At 33.9% G+C, this 24266-nt stretch overlaps 1 protein-coding gene across 1 annotated transcript; it reads left to right on the forward strand.

Moving 5' to 3' along the window:
• LOC145266321 (exosome complex component RRP41-like) lies at nt 1-23769 on the forward strand. The gene is made up of 3 exons (XM_080121879.1): nt 1-204; nt 7200-7406; nt 23334-23769. Exons 1-3 carry the CDS (start codon nt 34-36, stop codon nt 23697-23699), a joined length of 744 nt encoding a protein of 247 aa, XP_079978005.1. The 5' UTR covers nt 1-33; the 3' UTR covers nt 23700-23769.
• Nucleotides 23770-24266: the final 497 nt, after the last annotated feature.

Consider the following 24266-nt stretch of genomic DNA (forward strand, 5'->3'; position numbering starts at 1 on the left):
TTCTGTTTCTAACACCGTTTACAAGCTTTCAAAATGGCGGGCGTCGAACTCCTTTCCGATCAAGGCTTTCGTATTGATGGACGTCGGCCGCACGAATTAAGAAAGATCCAATGCAGACTCGGGGTTTTCGGACAGTCCGATGGTTCCGCCTATTTGGAAATGGGCAACACCAAAGTTTTAGCTGCCGTTTATGGACCACACGAGGTAAGACGGAAGACAAATTGATATTCATAATTGATTTCCTCCAGACACATTTCATGACCACGCGTCTCATTAATCGTTTAGTATAAGCAAGAACACTATGCGTTGCCCGGGATTGAATGAGGATACTTAAGTTAAATTAAAGGCACTTCTGCATTACACGGACACGCCATTGTTAGAGAGCGATAGTTTCAATTTCTTCTTGGTCAAATAACAGCAAATAAGTAACAAACAAGATTTTTTTTTTCCGAAATTTTGGAAATACGATTTTAAAAATAACGCGGATCAGTAAGTGCACTAGCACCAAAAAATTAAAATGAAATAAAAACAAACACGAAATAAAAGTATGAATCAAATTTACACAAAGAAATAAATAAAAAAAAAAAGGTGCTAATGCACTTACTGATCCGCGCTATTTTTTAAATCGTATTTCCAAGTTTAATTAAAGTTTTATGGGTTTTTTTTTATTCAATTGTAAGGTTAAAGTACAGAATAGGTACAAAACATCCTCCCCTCCCCATGTTAAGAATGGCTTTTTAAATAATAACGTTATTTCAGCATGGATCGATAAGGGCATGAGTACAAAAAAAAAAAATTCAAAAAATAAAATAAATACACGCGCGATTAAAAGAGGTGAAAAAGGAGGGCTCAGATATATACGAAGAAAGTGAATGAAGACGCTTCCAGGGAACAATCATTAAATAAAAACACTGTTTACGCAGGGGGAGGGGGGTCCACGTTCCCCGGAAAGTACCATTAATTCGTTTTCACATTTTGTTTCTGCAGATTATCTTCGATAATAGACTTAACTTTCATATTGGCAGGGAAAAAATTTGGGTTTGTACTGTACACATAGATTCGATAAAGTTGTCAAAAACAAATATATAACAAATAAATGTTATCAAAGGCAAGATAAGTTACTTTTCTACTTAACTGGATATATTTTTTTTTGTTTTTATTCAATGTAACATGTTTATTCGGCTCGAAAAAAATACAGTGTTTACCGATGTATTGGAAAATTAAAAATGGCGGCCGACTCTCTTTAACATGGTAAGTTTGGGAAAAGGTGTCATAAATAATAAACTAGACAAAATACTATTTAAAACCCACCGAATATATATCAACTTATGTCACGGTAACATATACTGAGCGAGTTTCCAACAGTATTTTGTCTAGTTTTTTATTTATAGCAGCTTTTCCCAAACTTACCGTGTTAAAGAGAGAGTCGGGCGCCATTTTGAATTTTCCAATACATCGGTAAACACTATATTTTTCGAGTTGAATAAACATGTTACATTGAATAAAATTACAAAAAATATATCCAGTTTGGAAGAAAAGTAACTTATTTTGCCTTTGATAACATTTATTTGTTATATATTTGTTTTTTGACAACTTTATCGAATCTATGTGTACAGTAATACAAACCCAAAAATTTTGTTATGGTATAAAGATGGGGTCTGAAAATTCAGCCTTGTTCTGAGTACGGGGAAAGGTGGGTCTGTCACCGGTGTCGAGGGAAGACCTAACCCTTTTGGATAAACGCGGCAAAAAGTAAAGGGATCCTGTTTTGAAGTTTATCAGTTATTTGTTAAAAATGGCTTTCTAAATAATGTTATCTTGGTACGTTCTGTGATAAATTATAAGCAAGCCCCTAATTGGCTGATTTGGCCACCCGCTGTCTTGTTTAGGCCAATCAAATTGGTCGTTGTTTTACCCACCGAGCAATATGCTTGACGGGAAGGTGAATGCTTCTTTTTCAGTTCCAGCTGAACAAGAAAGAAGGACGGAACTCAACTCTATGGATATGAAGCATTTGGGCGCCTCTACCCTTTGTCTCCTTGAGACTTTAATTTTAAGTGTAAATGATTCGGCAAAGTTATTATTATACGAGTCTCCCAGAGACTTTTAAGGTCTGAATTGTCGACCTATCATTAAGGACTTTTCCTTCAAATGAACATTATGTACTTTTGTAATGTCGACTCGAGACGAGAATTGAATTTTTTCATTAGAAGGCATCATACCAACCCCCTTCAAACGGCTGTAATTAATCCAACCTTCAAATAGTGGTGCACCCGAATACCAGTTCCTGCTGAAGATGAGGAACTATCACCTTTCGAGGTTGTTAACAACTTTATTCAGAGGCAAATTAGGCAATCCTTTTTTTGCAATGAAGAATGAATAAAAATTGTATCAAATTTTCTTTGTATGTTTTGTAATTGTTATGTTAATGTTTTGTCACTGCCTGGGAGCAAAAAACAGGTGAGATAAAGATCTTATGCGTAACATGGGTGCATAAGTACAAAAAAAAAACGATGTTAAAAATGTAAAAAAAAAAAACGTATTTCTTCCCCACAAGGGCAAAATTAGACGCAAGGCCGGTTTTTAATGTGGGTGGAAGTCCGGCTCCCCAACAAGAGACATTGGGACAGAAATAAGAATTGAGTCAGTCTAGAAAGATTTCTCCTTCACTTACGGAGGACAGAATAACTGAAGTGTGGTATCAGAACAGATACTTCATTTTGCTCATAATTTTTGTCATCTCTGTTACATTTAAAGACCTCACTGATTGGGGAGAGTGTTTTGTGATTTTCTGTACTTTCACCTAACAATTTAAAAGATATCGTAAAACTTGAAAATACTATTAAAAAAAATAGCACAGTAACGTAATTGCGTAAGCAATTTTTTTTTTCTTGTACACAACGAAAACAGGGTTTTCTTTTAAATCTGTACAATTTGTTTTGAAAAATAAGTTGAAAGAAACTCGTATCTATTTAACCTAACCCTAACCTAAACTGATAAACTTCAAAGCCGTATCTCTTTACTTTTTTCACGCGGTTATTCAAAGGAGTTAAGTTTTCCCTCAACACCGCTGATAGACCCACCTTTCCCCAAACTCAGAAGGAGGCTGAATTTTCAGACCCCATCTTTATACTATAACCAAAACTTTTTTTTTTAAGTTTATTTAATGACTTTTAACATGGGGTATCACTTTTCAATTATAACGTTTGAATATAACCTGAAAGAACTATTTAAATGTAGCGCGGTACCAAAAATGCATAAGCACCTTTTTAATTTTTTTACAAAAAAACATTTAAATTATTTCATTTTACACCACAGCAGACACGTGAAACCTTAATAGGGAGAGTTATGCTGATTGACCACAAAGTAGGGTATCAATTTATTAGAAAGTTATAATTGAAAAGTGATCCCCCATATTAAAAGTCATTAAATAAACTTAAAAAAGAATTTTTTCCTGCTAATATAAAAGGTAAGTCTGTTATTGACGTTAATCCACAGAAAAAAACGTGAAAAGAGACTAATTTTACGACAGAGAGAAAGCTCGTTCAGGTCCGACAAAAAATTAAACAGAAAATCATTTGGTGCTTTATTTATGGCAATTAAGCTACGCAAAAACTTTCATCCCCCTTGAAAATTCTGCGTGGAATTTGTGTTACAGGGTGTTTTATATATATATATATATATATAAATGTCTTTGAAGTTTTTAACCTTTAAAACTATACAAAAAAAATATTTTTTATCATTCGTTAGAAAGCCATCTAGTCAGTAAGTCATTTAATCACCTGCAATCACTGCATCAACTTGCTCTCGAATTTACTATAGTACTAATAATTTATTCTTTAAGGGATCATCAGTTGTTTACCACGAAACACTGTTTCGGGGATTTAAAAACAAAACAGTATATTACATCATAGCTCCCCAGCAGTGTTGATCAAACACCACCTCCCTTAATCTTAGGAAGAAAACATGTTACAAACATTTGATCCAATTGCAATTACTAACCTTTTCATGCTATAAAAATGAATTTCTTATCCGTGTGATGCATCAATTCATCATCGATTCATCAATTTTTTTAACACAGAAACATATATATATATATAAGCAGGCTGCCTGGCATTGCCCCGTTGTAAGATACGCTTAAAAATATTTTAATTTATACAGATTATGTATTTGTTATTAGAGTAACATTTCTTTATTGATTGTATTGGACCTAATATATTGTGGTGAAAAACAAACGTTCATTAATTATGAATTTTTTATGGTTTATGATCGTTTCATTGAACTATTCTGTTTATGCATAGTTTTACATTGTGCATAGTTGCATGGAATTTAGGATGAAAACGTTTTAGCACACTGACATGTTTATATATAAAATAAAAAATTTTTTTTTGCGCTTTTTAACATCCTTTTTGTCTGGGTCATTTTGACATTTGTTTTTCTATCTTATATTTAATTCTATCACCATTTAATTTTTTTTTCCTCTTCTTCCCTGATCTTTCTTATTATGTATCGGCAGTCGTGTGAAAAGCTTATCTTATTTTTCTTTTATTATTTATTATTAGAATTTTCTCCCTTTTCTTTTCTTTGTACATATTTGTGAATTATTCCATGGATTTTACTTGTGCAAATGGAAACTCAATTAACTTTCTTGGAGTTATATTTTTGGATTATACCGTCATTGGATTATTTACCTTTCACCAGACTATCCATTCACGTGTAATCACCTTTTTCTTCACCATATATCCTCTGCTCCACTTTTCGTTATCAAGTAAGATCTTTGACTTACTTGTTTCATCAAATACTTTTGTATGCAAAATCCGATCCCGCATTTTGCTAATTCCTACCCTCTGATGAGAAGGAAATAGCTATCCAAAATCAACATTCATGGTTGCTCTTTGATTATTATATTTCCTATAATGGGGAGGGGGGGATAAATTTTAGAATCCTTTTCGCTGCGTGATGGCGCGAGTATTTGAATACTGTGAATCTGGTGGATGCCCATCTCCAGCAAAAACTAAACAATAAGTAAATTGCAAATTTGAAAATATGAGTAAATTGCAAATTTGAAAATATGAGTTTGTATTATTAAACACATAGATTCGAAAAAGTTGTCAAAAAACAAATATATAACAAATGTCATTAAAGGCAAGATCAGTTACTTTTCTACCTAACTGGATAATATTTTAGTGTTTTTATTTAATGTAACATGTTTATTTGGCTTGAAAACCATAGTGTTTACCGATGTATTTGAAAATTACAGATGCCGCCAAACTCTGTTGAACACGATAAGTTTGGGAAAATGAGTTAAAAATAAAAAACTACACAAAATACTGTTAGAAATCCACCGAATATATGTCAGCCTATGTCACAGTAACATCTGTTAAGCGAGTTTTTAACGGTATCTTGTATAATTTTCATGGTACTTGTGCATTTAACGAACCAGACGTAACTCAGCATTTGTTCGGCTTTGTCCGACGCATGACGTCAACAGCCGGATATAACCGAGCGTTGTCGATTAAGCAGACGAGAATTTCGCTATCAATTGGAAGAGTGTCACAACTCAAGAAACGCTTATTTGAAGAGAGTTAAAAAATTTTGTTTTAAAAAGATAACTGACGAAATAATAATGAATATTACAAACCTTGCGGACTAGCTCCAGACCCCAGAGGCTGCACTAAACTTTTGCCAGCAACGGAAATTGTTGGCAGAAGAGAAAAGGTGTTTATTTACATTTTGGCCAGGATTGTGTACTTGCAAAGAGAACAAGCCTTTCCGACGGTTACGGTTGGAGGTGTAGAAGTGTAACATGTCGTCGATGGACCTCCATTAGGATTGGGACCTTCTTCTCAAAATCCCGACTAACCATCACATGTATAATAAAAATAATATACTTATGGGCGTTCGAGATGGCATCTACAAAAAATCTCCATCGGGAATGTGGGTTACGTTCTCGCCACACAATTGTGGATTGGAAAATTTTCCTGCGTGATATATGCAGAGTCTATTTTCTTAGGAATTCCCGGCAGATTGGAGGCCCAGGCCATACGGTAGAAATCGATGAGTCCGTTTTTAACCGCAGAAAACACAACGTCGGCAGACTTCTGACACCGGTCTGGGTCTTCGGTGGATATGACCCCGCCGAAAAGGAGGGTTTCTTGGTCACTGTACCAAATAGGAACGCCGAAACCCTCCTTCCACTAATAAAAAAAAGTCCTTGTTTCTGGCAAAAAAAATGTACAAATAATCCTTGTTCCTGTGTCCCCCCCCAAATGCTTTTTATTGCCCTTTTTTAGGCTTTTTCCATTCATTTGACATAAAGAGTTGCAAAAAAAAAAAAATATATTAACTTTTACGTGTTTAAGACATATACAATATGTTTTTTTTAAATTGAAAAAAAAAAAAACCCAGTTCAGACAAAAAAAAAAAGTTTCCTATTATTTAACAAAAAAAACTTGTTTTATATGTATTTATTTTGAAAACAGAAAACAATTCCAAACAATAATAATAAAAAAAAGCATAAATGAACGATAGGTTTTTGCTTTTTACTTATTTAATTTTTTTATGTTTCTACATTTTACAATTTCATTGTACAGTTATTTTGTTGTAGCGTTGTTTTTATTTTATCGCCAACGCTCGGTTTTATCCAGCTGTTGACGTCATGCGCCGGACAAAGCCGAGCAAATGTTGAGTTACGTGTGGTTCATTAAATGCACAAGTACCATTTTTTTAATTTCTAACTCATTTTCTCAAACTTACCATGTTCAACAGAGTTCGCTGCCATTTGCAATTTTCAAATACATCGGTAAACACTGTATGATTTTAAAGCTGAATAAACATGTTATATTAAATAAAAACACGAAAAACATATCCAGTTAGATAGAAAAGTAACTTACCTTGCCTTTGATAACATTTATTTATAATATATTTTTTGACAACTTTTTTGAATCAATTTTGTAGATGCTTTTGTAGCAAGGAGTTCTTTTTTTCAGGGTGAAGGTGCTAGCCCTACGCTCAACCTTTCCAGAAGATATATACAGTGCGTAACCTTCCCAAATGGTCACTCATCTGGTACTAGCCAGGCTCAACATTGCTTAACTTCAGTGATCTGGTGGGAACCAGTGTGTCAACGTGATTGTGTCGTACATGAAATTTTCATGGGATACGAAAATGAACAATTTTATTTCTTCTCTCAAATTTAGATCCGAGGCAGCAAAAGTAAAGCCCAGTACGATAAAGTTCTGGTGAATTGCCAATACAGCATGGCAACTTTCAGCACGGGCGATCGAAAACGCCGACCACGTGGAGACAGGAAATCACAAGAAATGACCATTTACCTGCAACAGACATTTAACGCGGCCATCATGACGAGTCTGTATCCAAGGTCACAAATTGACATTTTTGTTGAGGTAAGTTGACCTTTTTTTTTTTTTTTTTTTTTGTAAATGTTGGGATCATCATCATTATCATCATCATCATCGTATGAGTCCAGTGATTCTATTGTTGTCGTTGGTTTCCTTGATATTTCTCTAGTCAAAATTCTTTCTAGAGAGACATTGGGTACTTAGGGGAGAGACTGTGTGACGGTTGCCAACATCCTAAGTGAAGGTGATTTTTTTTGAATGAATTGGATTTGAACTTAGAATGCCCAGGTTGACATCTCGTATTCTTAACCACTACCCCCCCCCCCGGTAAATATTTGTAAAAATAATTTAACTGAATCAACCTAGCAGGGCTACATGACATTGCCCATTTATAAAAATTAGCAGAATTACCTGTCTTTACTGGAACTGAATAAGAAATAAATGTTAGATGGATAAATTCTGACTCGGAAAAACAGCAATTTTTTCCCCTTTGTTATTCTGTTCATTCCATTCTATTGTATAGCTGTGAACCCTGGGCGATGAGAGCAAGTGACCCTGGCCGATGCGAGCAAGTGACCTTTGAAATCTTGCCGTGTTCGATCACTACCGGTTACACTATATCCTTCGTGTTCATTAGCAAAAGTTCTGAAATGTTTTTGAAAAACAAAACAAAATTCGTTTTTGCTACAAAATATCCTCTTTGCGGCAACTTCTTCTCACAAGATGTCTTTGTTGGTTGAGTCACGCTCTTCATCGTCATCCAGATTTCATCCACAAAGCCATAGATCCAGTCTCTCCTCAGCAACTTCTCCTCTCTACCAAGTTATTGAACGAGTCCTACCTCTGGGTTGGAAAAAAGCTGAAAAACTGACTTAAGAAGGGTAAAACAGGAGGGAAACCATTAATCTCTGGAGATTTTCACTGACATATTCTGATTCGTTGCACAAAAATAAACTTGTATGGCAAATTTCATTGCTTAATCATGTGTTTTAATAAAGATATAATATTTTTACTGAAGAAGTAGTGTAAAAAAAAATGTGACAAAACATAGGGAAAAATATCCAAATGTGTGAGGCACAAAAATACCAAAGAAATATTGCAATATATTCATTTTTAAAATAGTCCTAGATTTAGATTGCAATTTTTTTGTACATAAAAGGCATTGCAATTTTTTTGTACATGAAATGCATTGCAAATTTTTTGTACATAAAATGCATTGCAAATTTTTTGTACATAAAATGCATTGCAAATTTTTTGTACATAAAATGCATTGCAATTTTTTTGTACATAAAAGGCATTGCAATTTTTTTGTACATAAAATGCATTGCAATTTTTTTGTACATAAAAGGCATTGCAATTTTTTTGTACATAAAAGGCATTGCAATTTTTTTGTACATAAAAGGCATTGCAATTTTTTTGTACATGAAATGCATTGCAATTTTTTTGTACATAAAAGGCATTGAAATTTTTTTGTACATAAAAGGCATTGCAATTTTTTTGTACATAAAAGGCATTGCAATTTTTTTGTACATGAAATGCATTGCAAATTTTTTGTACATGAAATGCATTGCAAATTTTTTGTACATGAAATGCATTGCAATTTTTTTGTACATAAAATACATTGCAAATTTTTTGTACATAAAATGCATTGCAATTTTTTTGTACATAAAAGGCATTGCAATTTTTTTGTACATGAAATGCATTGCAAATTTTTTGTACATAAAATGCATTGCAAATTTTTTGTACATAAAATGCATTGCAAATTTTTTGTACATAAAATGCATTGCAATTTTTTTGTACATAAAATGCATTGCAAATTTTTTGTACATAAAATGCATTGCAATTTTTTGTACATGAAATGCGTTTCAATTTTTTTGTACATGAAATGCGTTTCAATTTTTTTTGTACATGAAATGCGTTTCAATTTTTTTTGTACATGAAATGCGTTTCAATTTTTTTGTACATGAAATGCGTTTCAATTTTTTTGTACATGAAATGCGTTTCAATTTTTTTGTACATGAAATGAGTTTCAATTTTTTTGTACATGAAATGCGTTTCAATTTTTTTGTACATGAAATGCGTTTCAATTTTTTTTGTACATGAAATGCGTTTCAATTTTTTTTGTACATGAAATGCGTTTCAATTTTTTTGTACATGAAATGCGTTTCAATTTTTTTGTACATGAAATGCGTTTCAATTTTTTTGTACATGAAATGCGTTTCAATTTTTTTGTACATGAAATGCGTTTCAATTTTTTTGTACATGAAATGCGTTTCAATTTTTTTGTACATGAAATGCGTTTCAATTTTTTTTGTACATGAAATGCGTTTCAATTTTTTTTGTACATGAAATGCGTTTCAATTTTTTTTGTACATGAAATGCGTTTCAATTTTTTTTGTACATGAAATGCGTTTCAATTTTTTTTGTACATGAAATGCGTTTCAATTTTTTTTGTACATGAAATGCGTTTCAATTTTTTTTGTACATGAAATGCGTTTCAATTTTTTTGTACATGAAATGCGTTGCAAATTTTTTGTACATGAAATGCATTCATTCCTCTTCTCTCTACTTTCCTACTAAAACTTTTTTTTCTTTTACACCTCCAAACACCTGGCCAACGTTTTTTTTTGTTTTTTAAAACAGGATGGTTTTGATCACCCTCCCCACAGACACACATACAACACACACCTACAAACACCCAGGTCATGCTGGGTACCCGCTAGTATATATATAAAAGCGAAAATGTGTGTGTGCGTTTTTGTGTATGTCCGCAAAAGACTTCTTTCGTCTGCCTTTTCGGTCGGCTCGCTCCTTAAAACTTTTTATATCACGCCTAAATCATAATATCTATGAGTTAACAATGGGGGTCGCCTGTCTATTTAATTTGCCTGACTTTGAAAAGCTAAATATTTCACATCTTTGGATTGCCGCGTGTTGCTTTCATTTTTCGGTATAAAAAAAAGCGAAACTTGATTGCCCACGGGTGGTGGTCTCCAGAAAGCAATTTGTCCATGTCAGCTTGTTATATCAGACAGTTGCTTTCATTTCGAGATACTCCCCTAATAAACGGGGGAGCTGCTTTTTCTTCCCCAAAGTTGGGTAAAAGCTGTCCCGAACAAAATAACTGCTGACCAGCCATTGCTTACGTCTTGTTTCAAGGTCAAACATCACGCAACTTAACTTCCTCGCACCTGTCAATTTCAATTTATAAACGGTAACTTAACACGCTTATCAATTCCTCTCCTCTCGTAGCCGAAATGCTTAGGTGTCTGGCTTTTTTCCCCCCTTTCATTTCCACCTTCGCGTCAAGTCTTCGGGGTTCAGGCCTACCTTCCTACTAAGAATTTTTTTTCCTTTTACACCTCCAAGCACCCGGCCATGTTTTGATCTACCCCCCCCCCCAACAACACCCCTCCAAACACCCGGGCAATGCCGGGTACCCCCGCTAGTATAATAATAAGTACGAAATCTGCATTAATCAAAATATATTTAGGCGTATTTTATGGCCAGGTAATGCGAGGCGGCTTGCTAGTATAATTATACGAATATATTATAATACAGAGGGTATTCCCAAAGTAATGCCTCCTAATTTTTATTCCATCTGAAATGATCAGCGAGAAATTGTTAATTGCTTTGTTATTACAACTGAACTTATGCATTCATAATCTGAAAGTTTTATTCCTCTGTTACAGATATTGACTTTTTTTTTTTTTTTTTTTTTTCATTAGAAAAAGTCAAATCACTGGTTGACCAAATCGATTTTAATTTTTCTTACTCGATAACTTTAGTTACATGCAACGTAGAAGAAGAAAAAAGTGCTTGTACAGTTTAATCAAGACATTAAAAAATGAGAATATTGAAAAAAGGTTATATTGTACGTATCCGTTTTGGACTGAAGATCTCCGAAAAAAAATTTCATTTAATTTGATTGAGTATTTTTTTTTTTTTTTTTTGTTTTTTACAGCGGAAAAACATGTTTTTATGAGAGCACTTTGGAGGCAGACATGTTGGATTTGTTTTAAATTTTTGTTTGAAGTTTAGAAACGACATGGAAGATAACTCCATGTAAAACGCTGACACTCCCTCCCCCATCTTTAATACTAGCTTTTCATCCTAAAAATCGAACCTTTTGCTCTGTATCATAACAAATAGTTTTTTCGCTGTAAAATAAAAACTACTTGATGAAATTAAGTGAAATTTTTTTTCAGAGAACTTCATTCCATAACGGATACATACAATATAACCTTTTTTTCAATATTTTCATTTTTTAATGTCTTGATTAAACTGTACAAGTACCAAAAAAAATAGTATCGTTTAATGCCTTTATTCTGTTACAGCATGGTAAGATTACATCTAAACTTCCTATCAATTTTTTTCCTCATTTAATTTGTTTTATTTCTCTTTATTCCTCTCTTTCTCTCTCTCTCGCTTTCTTGCTTTCTTTCCCTTTCCTGTTTTTTCTCTTTCTTTTTTCATCATTTTTTTTCTTTTCTGGCCTTGTTTTTTCCCCCTCCTTTCTTCTCTCTGGAAATATCAATTTTGCCATACTTCAAACGATTCATGAATACGGGAGGTAGAATACTTTTGTTTCATCAATGAATGTCCCCTTTTAAAATATATTAGTAAATCTTTTCTATATATGTAAAAGCGAAAATGTGTTTGTGTGTGCATTTTTTCTGTATGTCCGGCAAAGGCTTTTTTCCGGCTGCTTCTCGGCTTGCTCGCTCATTCTTATAACTTTTTATATGCTACCGAGATCATAATATTTAACAATTAAGAAATGACGTAAAAATCTTTTTTTCAGCCACTTTTATCTTACAAAATTCGCGCTGTGAATTTGTTTTCTCTCTACTGCTCCTCCTCCTCCTGCTGCTGCTGCTATGGCGTGACATTTGACCTAGAAAACCACCTGGGTTTATAAGCACTTATTTTCGACTCATCTAAAGTCACTGCCTTTGTGGTGTCGTGCTATGTCATCAGACTATTAATCTCAAGGCTTTGGGTTCGAGCCTACCTCCCTCCCATAACTTTTTTGCTGTTTTTTTTTTTGTTTTTTTTTTTTAATGTTTAAACAGGGTTATTACTTTTAGTTTCCATCTACCCCCACCAACACACGCCTATTTTTCGCGTTCGCTGTTTTTTTTTGTTTTTATTTTTCAGATTTTTTAAAGTTTTTAACATTGTTTGTTTTTTTTTTGTTTTTTCCATCACGTTCGCATTTTCTTTTTTAGTTTTCTGATTTTAAGAAATTTTAACATCGTTCGTTTGCATCACCCTCGTTTATTGTTTTTATTTTAATATTTTTTGTTTTTATTTTAATATTTTTTTTTTGTTTTTATTTTAATTTTTTTTTTTTATTTTAATATTTAAACAGGGTTATTACTTCGCTTATTCTTTTTTGATTTACACCCCCCGCCCTTCCCAACACACACACCTCTAAACACCCAGGCAACGCCGGGTACCCCTGCTAGTATAGAATAAAAGAAAACAAAATAGTTTCATTCTATATTCAAAAGCAACTTTATTTATTATTTCGTTAGTAGCGTGTACATTAGAGGATCAGGTTAGTATGAGAGTTAAGTGTTCGTCCGCACTTGTATTTATAGTAGTCGCGAAAAGAGTTTCTGATGTGGAGACGATGATTAGACATTAGTCAGGCCTGTTGAAAGAGAAAGGTGTTCAGTGCATACGACGTAGGAGCGTGCGTCCGATAGTAGAGACGGGGCAAAGGGTTAGTGTCTCATGGTAGGAAAGAGTATGTGTGAAGCGCACGTGGAAGCAAGTTTTGTTGGCTTTTTTTTTTTTTTTTTTTTTTACATGTGTGTCACCACTTATCAAGGCCCAGAGGCCACTTGAGGATAAGGGTTAATAGGTATACATTAGTCATTGTGATTTTAGCATAGTAAGCAGTGGGAATTTTGTAACTTGGATTACTTAGGGGGACAATTCAATTAGAACTTGTTCACATTGGACTTTTTCTTTTTTTTTTTTTTTTCATAGGTATCAACACATTATCAAGGCCAAGAGGCCACTCAAGGATAAGGGTTAAAGAGTGTACAGTAGAAATTGGACAATATAATAATCATTAGTAATGAAAATTTGTTAAATTTGATAACTTATATGGAACGGCTCATCAAGAACTTATTTATGTTAGACTTGAAGACAACCATATTGTAGTCAGCCGGAAAGCAGGAAAATGGAAGACAATTCCACAGGCGTGCAGTTCTAATAAAAAAGCTTTGTTCATGGAATCTACGTTTAGGTTTAGGCACAGATAAAGAGTGGGGGGAATTATTGATAGTGTTTACAGCTAGACGAGTGTTTCCTGTGAAAGTTTTGCGAGGAGGGACCATAGATTGAAGCTCAGTCAAACACTTTCCATGAAAATAACGATAAATCAGAGACAAACTCGCAACATCTCTTCTGTGAGATAGAGATTGCAAGGAAGAGAAAAGGACATCTCCTACGAGGCTACGAAGTATATTTTGAACTCTATCAAGGCAGGACAAGTCCTTTCTAGCAGCTCCTGCCCAGATGTGGCAACAGTATTCCATCCTTGGACGTACCTGGCTCTTATATAGATAGAGAATTGCATCAGCAGTGAGATATCTACTGGATCGATAGAAAGATCCCACCATTTTCCCAGCGGCCTTGGCAACAGATTTGATGTACGTGTTCCATTTAAGATCAGGAGTAATGGTCAAGCCCAGACGCTTGTCAAAACTTGAGGCCTCCTGAAGACGAGAGCGATTCATTTCAATTGATGCCAGATGGGGATCAGAATGTTGATGATGTAAAGAGAGAAGCTTGGTTTTAGATGCATTAAAAGTAACCAGCCACTCCTTTCCCCATTGTACTACATGCTCAAGATCAGAGGAGAGAGAATTGGAGAGAACTTGGTCGTTTACTGTCTTAGATGTGCTACCATAAATGGTAGTGTCGTCAGCATAAATGTCTACAAATGATGTAAGGATGTGATTTGGAAGATCATTAATGTAGATCAGGAAAAGAGTTGGGCCCAGGATGGACCCCTGAGGGACACCGGCATTAATACTGTGGGCTTCTGATTTTTGCCTCTCAACTACTACTCTTATGAACCTATCAGAAAGAAATGATTTAATAATTGAGAAGACATTTCCAGCTATACCATAGCTAGCGATCTTATGAAGTAAACCTTTATGCCATACCCTATCAAAGGCCTTAGGTATGTCAAGAGCAATTGCCCTAGAAAGGTTGCCTCCGTCGAGAGATTTGCTAATCCTATGAGATATAACTGTAAGCACATCTGCTGTAGATCTAGCAGAACGGAAACCATATTGAGTGTCACTAAGAAGGTTATTTTTGTTGAGATGGTTGATTACTTCTGTATTTAACACAGATTCCAGCAACTTACTCATGGCTTGCAATACTTACGTTAGCCTAGGGCAAAAAGCCCCAAGCGAGGTCTCCTGCCCGGAGGGGTAGGAGGAAAGAGAAGGAGCCGATTTTGCCTTTTATGTACTCGGTCACATGATTGAGAGCTGGCTTGTGATTGTACAAGCCAGGGAGAAAATGGATTTAAAATATAGAGCTGAGAGAATTAGTTCCTGCTTGTGATTGTAGCAAGTTTCGACTGCTACACGTTCAATATGAAAGAAAAAAAGAATTGTAGATTAATAACCTTCGCTTGCCCCCCCCCTCCCCAAATTTTCTTGACAATTATGATGGAACATTCAAGCTCCCTAGGTTGGGAAATTGGTGGGAGTCCATACCATAAACCCTATTGTTAGATTTTTTTCTTTTTGCCATTGATCTGCCACATAAATCCGAATTCGAATCTGGTTCGTTGGAAAAAAGAACAAAAACATTCTTTTCACCAATACAAGACATTGTCAAGATATTCCTTCCTATCATTTGCTCCTTACATTAAGTGGATTCATGCCTTGTCTGGAGCGATTTCCATAAAAAAAAATATGTATCTTTAGTTTTGTTTGTATGCTTTTTTTTTAAATAAAATTCATTGAGGTTAATCTGGTTAAACTCTTTTTCTTTGGAAAACAAATGGTAATAAAAGCAACAAACAGAAAGTCACGTTAAAATTTTTTCTTTTATTATAGGACACAAAAATTTTTAATTTAATTTTATTTAGTACTTGCGCAGTTCACAGACCATGATATTTATTTACATGGGATTTTCAATTTAAACTTTTTTATAATATCTTTTGTTTATTAAATTAAGTGAAACTATAGAATAGTTAACAAAGTCCCTTCCTCTGCATGTTAAGAATGGCTTTCTAAATGTTTTATTTCAGCATGGTCCATAAACTGCACAAGTACCTGAATTAAATCTGTTAATATCACCACAGTTCCAACCCCTTCCAGATTCCTTGCAAATTTCGATACTTGTCCAGTTTACAAAATGTGCTATTTTTTTTTTTTTTTTTTTAGATAAGATTTTCAAGTCCAATGTAATTTTTATATCTTTTATTTGTTAAATTGTTTGGGGAAAGTATAGAATAGTTAAAGTCCCTCTTCATGTTAAGAATGGCTTTCTCAGAACTCTCTTTCTTTGTCTTGACAAAGCACAAAATTGACTTTGTAATCTTCTCTTCCCTACTGCTACATAATGGGGTCCTATGATGGCAAGCAAGTAGAAATTGGCTAGTAGATATATACATATTAGGAATTTAAGTCAAGAGATATATAGATGTATATGTCAGAAATAAGTGTTTAATTACTAGGTCCATAAGGGCGAATATGTGGAGGACAGGATGGCCTGTTTCTGTTATAGACGATCCCATCCTCCATATTGTTAATGAATGGGAAGTGATTGAGAAGCATGGGTCACATAAGGAAGAGACGAAACATACCAATATATGATAACAAATAAATGTATATTTATTTACATAAAAATACATGAAATAGAGATAGTGAGAATAAGAGTTTGTTTAGAAGAGTGACGTTACTTGCGGTTAGTATTTGATGATAGGCTGACAGGTTAATCTCATGCTAAGAATGGGTTTCTTATCCGTTTGATAATGTCTATACCTGGTAGGATGTTATGACAATGGAAAGAGTAGGTGATACCAGGAGGATCTTCCAACAAAGAAGGTAATACCTGCAATTATATAATGGTAACAGAAAATATGCTGTATTATACCCCCCCCCCAAAAAAAAACAAAATCTAGAGAAAGTAATCTCTGGAAAATTATATCATGACAATAGATACTATGTTACGCCCTCACGCAAATGAGGATGGAATATCTGGGAGGATTACCCCTACCCTTTTTTAAAAGGAAGAGGTAATTCTTAGGAGGATGGTTTTTACAACTATTCACCATCATAAAAAATAATTCAATAATAGAATAAATCGGCTTTTTTTTTTTTTTTTTTTTTTTTTTTTTTTCCAGAAAAGAATATTCAGATACTTATTTTTTTTTTATAGTTCCTTAACTTGTCCATCTCCTAAATCAAACAGGGTGTAATTTCTCAGTCAAAAAAAAAAAAAATTTGCAAAATTTCCATTCAACTAAGTAAATTGCTATTTTGGCTAAGATCAAAGTGTAATATCTCTTCTGCACAGTCTGGCAACATTAAACATTTTATCTTCTATATATATAAAAGCCAAACGTCTGTGTGTATGTATGTATGTTTGTTTGTAACGCTAAAACTTTTGACAGACACAACCAAAGTTGACAAATTTGGTATCAAATATCGAAGCCCCATCACCCGGATGACAAATATCGAAATTTCACGTCAAACTGACCACTAGAAGTTGGTCAACTGATCAGTTATCTTCGAGGGGGGGGGGGCCCAAAAAAACCTGTCATTATCTATATATATAAAAGACAAATGTTTGTTTGTAACGCTAAAACTTGAGATGAAAGATTCCTCTCCCCTAAGAATAAAACATATGTTCAATATCTGCTTTTGTTTTTTCATTGTTTATACGGTCCCGAGCAACGCCGGGTAGCCCTGCTAGTCTATTATATAAATCTCACCTGTCTTTTAAATGTATGTATGTTTGTATGTCTGCCTAAAACTTTCAACCAAGGCGACAAATTTTCACGAGATTGGTATCGTTTTGACGCTCAACCCTTTGGATAACAAATATCGAAAAATTGGCTAAAAACATTAATTCCGTCACCCTCAATTAGGTACTTTTCTACGGGGAGGGGGGGGTCGCCTTTTTTCACCGATATTTTCAATCAAAAGTCATCCCCTCTTTTCGATTGACTAGCCAAAACTTAAACATTTATCACTTCCAGTCTGGCGATGGGCGCAACAGCAAAGATGTTACTTTTATTTTTTTTTTTTTCCACATTCTTTTCTTCATTCACGGTATGGGTTGCTGCTTGCTTACTACCACTTCCTTTTTTTTTTTTTTTTTTTTTTTTTTTTTTTTTTTTTTTTGCTCAACACCCAGGAAACGCTGGGCACCCAGGCTAGTCTTTTTATAAAACTCTGTGGATCATCTGACTGTCGTGTCTTCAAACCGGGCTCTTTTTAACGAAGGGACACATGCTTAATTCACCCTGATCCTCTTTCTCGTTTTCCTTCCCTTTCTCTGCGAGTTTTCTTTTAAGTTTCCTTTTCTTTCTAATTTTCTTTCCTTTCTGCCCTTCCCTTGAAGGAAAACATCGCCTTTAAGGCGTTCCAAATAAAAAAATGTTAAGGTTGCAGAATCCTTTTTAGAAGCGTCGATTAAAGATTAGAGTGAATATGTATTATATACGTTCGAAAGCCAAATCATGACGCAATTATATGTGGATAAACAATATTGTTTAAAATGAATATATTTCGAAGTAATACTTCATCTTCAGCCTTTTGTACATTCTTAACATGGGGGGGGGGAGTGAGATAGCCATTAATCAGAAGGGATTATATCTTGCTTGTCAGTCGTCCCCTTTGTGGAGAAAAAACTGGAAATCAAAAAGAGTAGAGGATCTTTACTATAATCGTTTGTTTTTTTAGTTGAAGAATTACGTTCAATTGTTAGCTTTTAATTTCATATTAAGAAAATAAAAATTTTTACATTTACTATTTTTAAATAGATTTAAAGAAACAATTTTTTTAATAAAATATTTTATTAAAAAATTATTAAAAAATTGTTTTTAAAAAAAATATTTTTTTAATAAAATATTTTTTAATAAAATATTTTTTAATAAAATATTTTTTAATAAAATATTTTTTTAATAAAATATTTTTTTAATAAAATATTTTTTAATAAAATTTTTTTAATAAAATATTTTTTTAATAAAATTTTTTTTTAATAAAATATTTTTTTAATAAAGGAGGCTTTTATATTAACTGAGCCAAAGATAATCAGAGCAGAATTGGAAAGTTGAAAAGGACCGACATTCTTGACTATAACCAAATTATTGGAATTTTTCTTTTTAATATGATGTAAATAAAAAAAATTAATTTTAATATTATTTTTTCCGAGAAATGCTGCTAAACTAAATACGTAATGACAAAGTGTCTTAGATTCATTGATTTGCAGCAAATCTTTACGTTCATCCTTCAGGCATTCCAGTTTATTGTAATTGCTTGCAGCAGCCATGTTTGCTCAGTTGGTCAAGGAAAAGGAAGCGGTGGTCAGTGGCAGCAGCAGCAGCTGCAGTTTTCTGTGCCAAGCGTGTCAGGGAGAAAGTGGACAGTCTGGAGAAGGGGAAGGTAGTGGTCAACGAAAGGAATATTGGTGCGAGGGAGAGGGGGTGGGGGATTTCCAGCAATAGCAAGATGAAGATGAGATGAAATTTCCAGAGATGGAATGAGACCAGGAAGTGCAGGGGAAGGTGGGAGGGAGTGCATAGGAATAAAGAGAGAGGGTGGCCTTTTGAGAAGTGGTCATCGCTGGTTTTTGCATGTTTGCGACAGCAGATTTCAAAGGTTTTCTTATTTGGGTTTTCTTTTATTTTTATTTGGTGATTTTTATTTGTGGCTTGGTCAGTTTGAGACACAGCATGAGAGAGTGGGGGGGGGGCGTATGCTCCGTTGCAGATTGGAAGGCATTTTCTGTCTGCAAGAAATTTTGTTGTTGTTTTTTTTTTTTTTCTTGCATTTTAGCAGTTTATGTGGCTATTGGTTGGTTTTTATGTCATCATTTTTACATGGGTTCAAATATTATCTCATGCTAGAATATCTATATCTATAAAAGTGAACGTGTCTGTGTGTGTGTCTGTCTACATTTCCCTATGCAATAACTCTGTCAATTTTAAGTCTACAGACTCGAAATTTGATATACAGGGTACTGAGATTTGGGAAAATCTATGCGATCGGTTTTCGGCCAGAAATTTGGCTGTTAAGGGGTCAAAGTTCAACGATTTGACCTTTGAGAACTCTACCAAACTCTTCCGACAATTTTGGATCTAGACACTTGAAATTTTAGATATAGGTTCCTTCGACATGGATCTAACTTAATAACTTGATTTGAGCCCAAAACAAATGTTATGGGGTCATAATAGGGGTCAAAGTTAAAAAAAAATTGACTGTTTTTTTATTTGTTTTTTTTTTCTCAGCATACACCTTCAAACACCCGGGCAACGCCGGGCACCCATGCTAGTGATTTTATAAAATTATTTTTTTTATTTATAATGGCTTGAATTAAAGTTTCAAATGCAGACGTCAAGTATCATGCGTCAATGAGCCCCTGTCTTATCAAAGAATCTACTGTTGATTTTTATATGCTAGACTCTTCTGCTTATGCAGTGATAAAACTTCTCAAATGCATTTGTGATGTTAGGCTGTATAAGAGTGTAAACTGTAACTAAAATTGTTTTCTTGTTAATTTTAACATTTTTTGCACTAATGGACTCTGTAAATCGCCTGTGTAAGAGGAAATATTTAATAAAAATCGAGAGTTTTCTTTAGTAAATATCCTTGAAGGTATGGACTTAAAAAGATATTTGCCAAAAATAACCTCTCAAAACTTCTGAGTAAATTCGTTTCATTGTTTTATTGTTTACTAGCAGGGGTGCCCGGCGTTGTGTGTGTAGGGGGGGGGGGTAAAGAATACGCGAAGTAATAATGTACAAATATTATAAAAATAAAAAAAAAACTATGTCAAACTTCTTAAAAAAAAAAAAAAATCAGAAAAACCAAAACCTTCAAAAAGAAAACCAGCGAACGAACATAAAAAAAAGAAAAAGAAATGAACGTGTTGGGAAAAACCAAAAAAGAAAACAGCGAAAAGCAGAAAAAAATGGCATAATTAACCCTGTTCGTTCAACTTTTGCAGGGTCAGTTTATCAACGTGTGGTCAGGCATTGTTGTAGCGGAGAATTGGGCCTTTCCTGTTGACTAAAGCTGGGTGTTGTTGTCAAAGTTTCTGATGCATTTCATCCATTTGTTGACAATACTTCATAATGGTTTCGCCTACTTTCAAAAAAGCTGTAATTGATGAGACATGTGGCAGACCAGCAAACAGTCAGCATGACCTTCTTTTGGTGTAACTCTGGCTTTGGGCAGTGTCGTGAAGGCTTCGACTTGATCGTCGACAACATCAGATGTCGTCGTCGACTATGCTCATTATCTTCAAAATTTTCATCGCCGCCATGAAATTTCTTAAACTACCATTATGCTGTACGTTCAGTTGTGGTTCCTGGACTAAACGCTTTGTTGATATTGTGAGTCGGTTCAGCAGCTTTTCAGCCTAGCTTGGATTGAAAAAAGAAAATTGTGAACTTGTTTATTTCCCATCTTGTATTCAACATTCTGAAAAGACAAATTGTTTTAAAACGATTGTAATTTAAATGTGTATGAAATTATTTTTGAAATCAAATTAGATTTTTCTTTTTTCCTTTTCTTCTTTTCTTTTCCTTTTTTCTTTTCGTTTTCTTTTTTTTCTTTCTTTTCTATCTTTTCTTTCTTTTCTATCTTTTCTTTTTCTTTTCTATCTTTTCTTTTCTTTTTCATTTCTTTTCTTTTTCCCTTTTTTCTTTTTTCTTTTTTTTCTTCTTTTTTCTCATTTCTTTTTTCTTTTTTCTCTTTTTTCTCTTTTCTTTCATTTTCTCTTCTTTTTCTCTTTTGTTTTTCTTATATTTCTTTTCTTACCTTTTCCTTTCTTTTTTCTTTTTCTTTTTTCCTTTTTTATTCTTTTTTTTTACTTTTATTCTTTTTACTTTTTATTTTTTCTTGTTTTTTTCCTTTTTCTTTTTTCTTTTTTTCTTTCTTTTTTTCTTTTTTCTTTTTTTCGTTTCTTTTTTTTCTTTTTTCGTTTCTTTTTTTCTTTTCTTTCTTTTCTTTTTTCGTTTCTTTTTTTCTTTTCTTTCTTTTCTTTTTTCTTTTCTTTTTTTCTTTTCTTTTTTCTTTTCTTTTTTTTTTCTTTTCCTTTTCTTTTCTTTTTTTTTTCTTTTCCTTTTCTTTTTTTTTTTTTACTTTTATTCTTTTTACTTTTATTCTTTTTACTTTTATTCTTTTTACTTTTATTCTTTTTACTTTTATTCTTTTTACTTTTTATTCTTTTTACTTTTTATTTTTTCTTGTTTTTTTCCTTTTTCTTTTTTCTTTTTTTCTTTCTTTTTTCTTTCTTTTTTCTTTTTTTCGTTTCTTTTTTTTTTTTTCTTTTTTCGTTTCTTTTCTTTTCTTTCTTTTCTTTTTTCGTTTCTTTTCTTTCTTTTCTTTTTTCTTTTCTTTCTTTTCTTTTTTCGTTTCTTTTTTTCTTTTCTTTTTTCTTTTCTTTTTTTTTTCTTTTCCTTTTCTTTTTTTAAATAAATAAAAACAATATAAATCAAATATTTTGGCAAACTTGGACTTTTTATCATTAGGTTTTATAGTTTCTTTTCTTTTTTACTCCATTATTAAATTAAAACGACAAATGTTGAAGATGGCCTTCAAATGGTGACTGTTGTTAATGTCTTGAATTTGTGCTATAGCTCGATAATCAAGAAAAAAAGTTGGAAACGTTGGTCATCATATGCATAGGTTCTTTCTAATGTTTGCATGATGTTATATAACTGCTCAGCTGGCAGGATACTCACCTCTTATACATGAGGTGACTTCAATCAGTTTCCTGACTTTTTTGTACAGGCATTTAAAATTGGCGTAGGCTCTTACAAATTCAGTATGTTATTGCTAGACATCTTATGAGATGACTGACCAATTTTTATGATTTCAGGTTCAAATGAACAGCTACACCAGGAATTGGAATACATCCTACTAAAGCCTGATTGTTGCAGCTGATGAATTTCAGAAATGCGATCAGGACGTGAGGACACTTTAGAAGAACGATATGTAGTAAAATTCTGTTTTTAAACTTGAAAAAAAATGGCACAGAAACGTATGGAATGCTTCAGACTGCTTTTGGACCATCTTGCATGAATCGAGCATCGGTTTCTGCGTGGCATAAGAGATCTTTTTTAATTTATTATTTTGTGTATGTGTGTGTGTGTTTTATATTATTGTTCTTCTTGTGAACCCGACACTGTCAGTGCATGAAAGATGACAATACGTAGGAGAAATCCACAATGCACAACGTCTGGGGTCAACACCTTGTTGATGGGTTACCACGTGGTATCATAAGTTATTGGATAATCACTTTGGCATCTTCTAGCTATTTATGTAATCGCTTTGGCATCTTCTAGCTACTTATGTAATCGCTTTGGCATCTTCTAGCTACTTATGTAATCTGCTGGAAGATGCCGCTGCAATTTTGTCAGAGATTGAGTCGTAACCTGGGTAACTATTGGCAATTACATCAAGCGAAAAACCGAAACCAAAGTCTGTTTTGTAAGATGCAGTGGTCATAAATATTGACGTTTATTTCATTTCGGAGAGCAACCTCTGAGAGTTTATTTGGTCAAATGAGAATGAATCAGCTTAATTTAAAGATGAGGAAGTGGGGTACTTTTGGAATTAATCCTCTGGCCATCTTCACTTCAGCATCTTCTGGCTGGAAAATGCTGACTCAAAGTTGCTAGAGATTAGGTCTTAAATTAAATAAGTACCTATTATTTGTATCGCCTTATTTTATCATCGCTTTTTCTCTTTACAGGTGTTGCAATCTGATGGTGGAAATTACTGTGCGTGTGTAAATGCAGCTACCTTGGCCATAATCGACGCCGGCATACCAATTAAGGATTACGTCTGCGCATGCTCGGCAGGTTTCGTTAACGAGACACCTGTGGTCGACATGAGTTACCTGGAAGAGTCCTCGGGGGTACCTGAACTAATCACAGCCATCTTGCCGCAGTCTGAGGAAGTTGTTTTGCTGGAGATGAATTCTCGTCTACATGAAGACAATCTAAAAAAGGTTTTACAGCAAGCCACGAAGGGCTGCAAGGACATTTATCAAGTATTGGTGCAGGCTGTACGGCAACATGTTCAGGAGGTTGCTTTATCGCTTGGGGTAGACAGCTGATATGTACATATTGTTTCTTAAAGGTTTGCAAAAATTACAAAAAACTTGCAATAAAAAGACTTTCATAAAATCATGTGTTCATACATTTATTATTATTATTGGCTCACACGGAGCTTTCACACAGGTCATCAAAGAACTCTCCTTGAAACCAGCTTGTGGTGTTCCCTGGAAGCTGAGTGACAACAAGTCTCCCCAGATTTCCAGTACTCTCCACCTCTTTCGATAACATTTGTGAATAAATTTTCATTATCACAACAGCTGCTTACCATTGATTTCTCATTGGCAGCGGCTATTGGTCTTTGCAGGAATTTAAGTGGCAATAAGCCTCACCAAGATCCCAGTTCTCTTCGCACTTATCCAGCGGAGATCTGGTCAGTGCTCTCTCCTTGGTCTTTCCTTCCTCCTTGACTTTACTTGGCTGTTTGATTTTTTTTTTTTTTTTTTTTTTAAGGGGGAGGGGTAGTGATGTGGGGATGAGGGTTGGGTTAGAGAACTTACAGATATGCGACTTCAATGTTTTTGGTTCCATGTGGCGTTTCGTGTTTTGCCTCTGTAGCAATTCGTCTC

Source organism: Euprymna scolopes, chromosome 41, assembly GCF_053919585.1.
Source record: "Euprymna scolopes isolate OS-2025 chromosome 41, ASM5391958v1, whole genome shotgun sequence".
NCBI lineage: Eukaryota > Metazoa > Mollusca > Cephalopoda > Sepiida > Sepiolidae > Euprymna > Euprymna scolopes.

Bases quoted from the DNA above. Each gene is read 5' to 3' on its own strand.
- LOC145266321 (XM_080121879.1), top strand. From the start codon at position 34: ATGGCGGGCGTCGAACTCCTTTCCGATCAAGGCTTTCGTATTGATGGA. The intron at 205-7,199 runs GTAAGACGGAAG...TCTCAAATTTAG, and splicing joins CCGTTTATGGACCACACGAG to ATCCGAGGCAGCAAAAGTAA. The intron at 7,407-23,333 runs GTAAGTTGACCT...TTCTCTTTACAG, and splicing joins AAATTGACATTTTTGTTGAG to GTGTTGCAATCTGATGGTGG.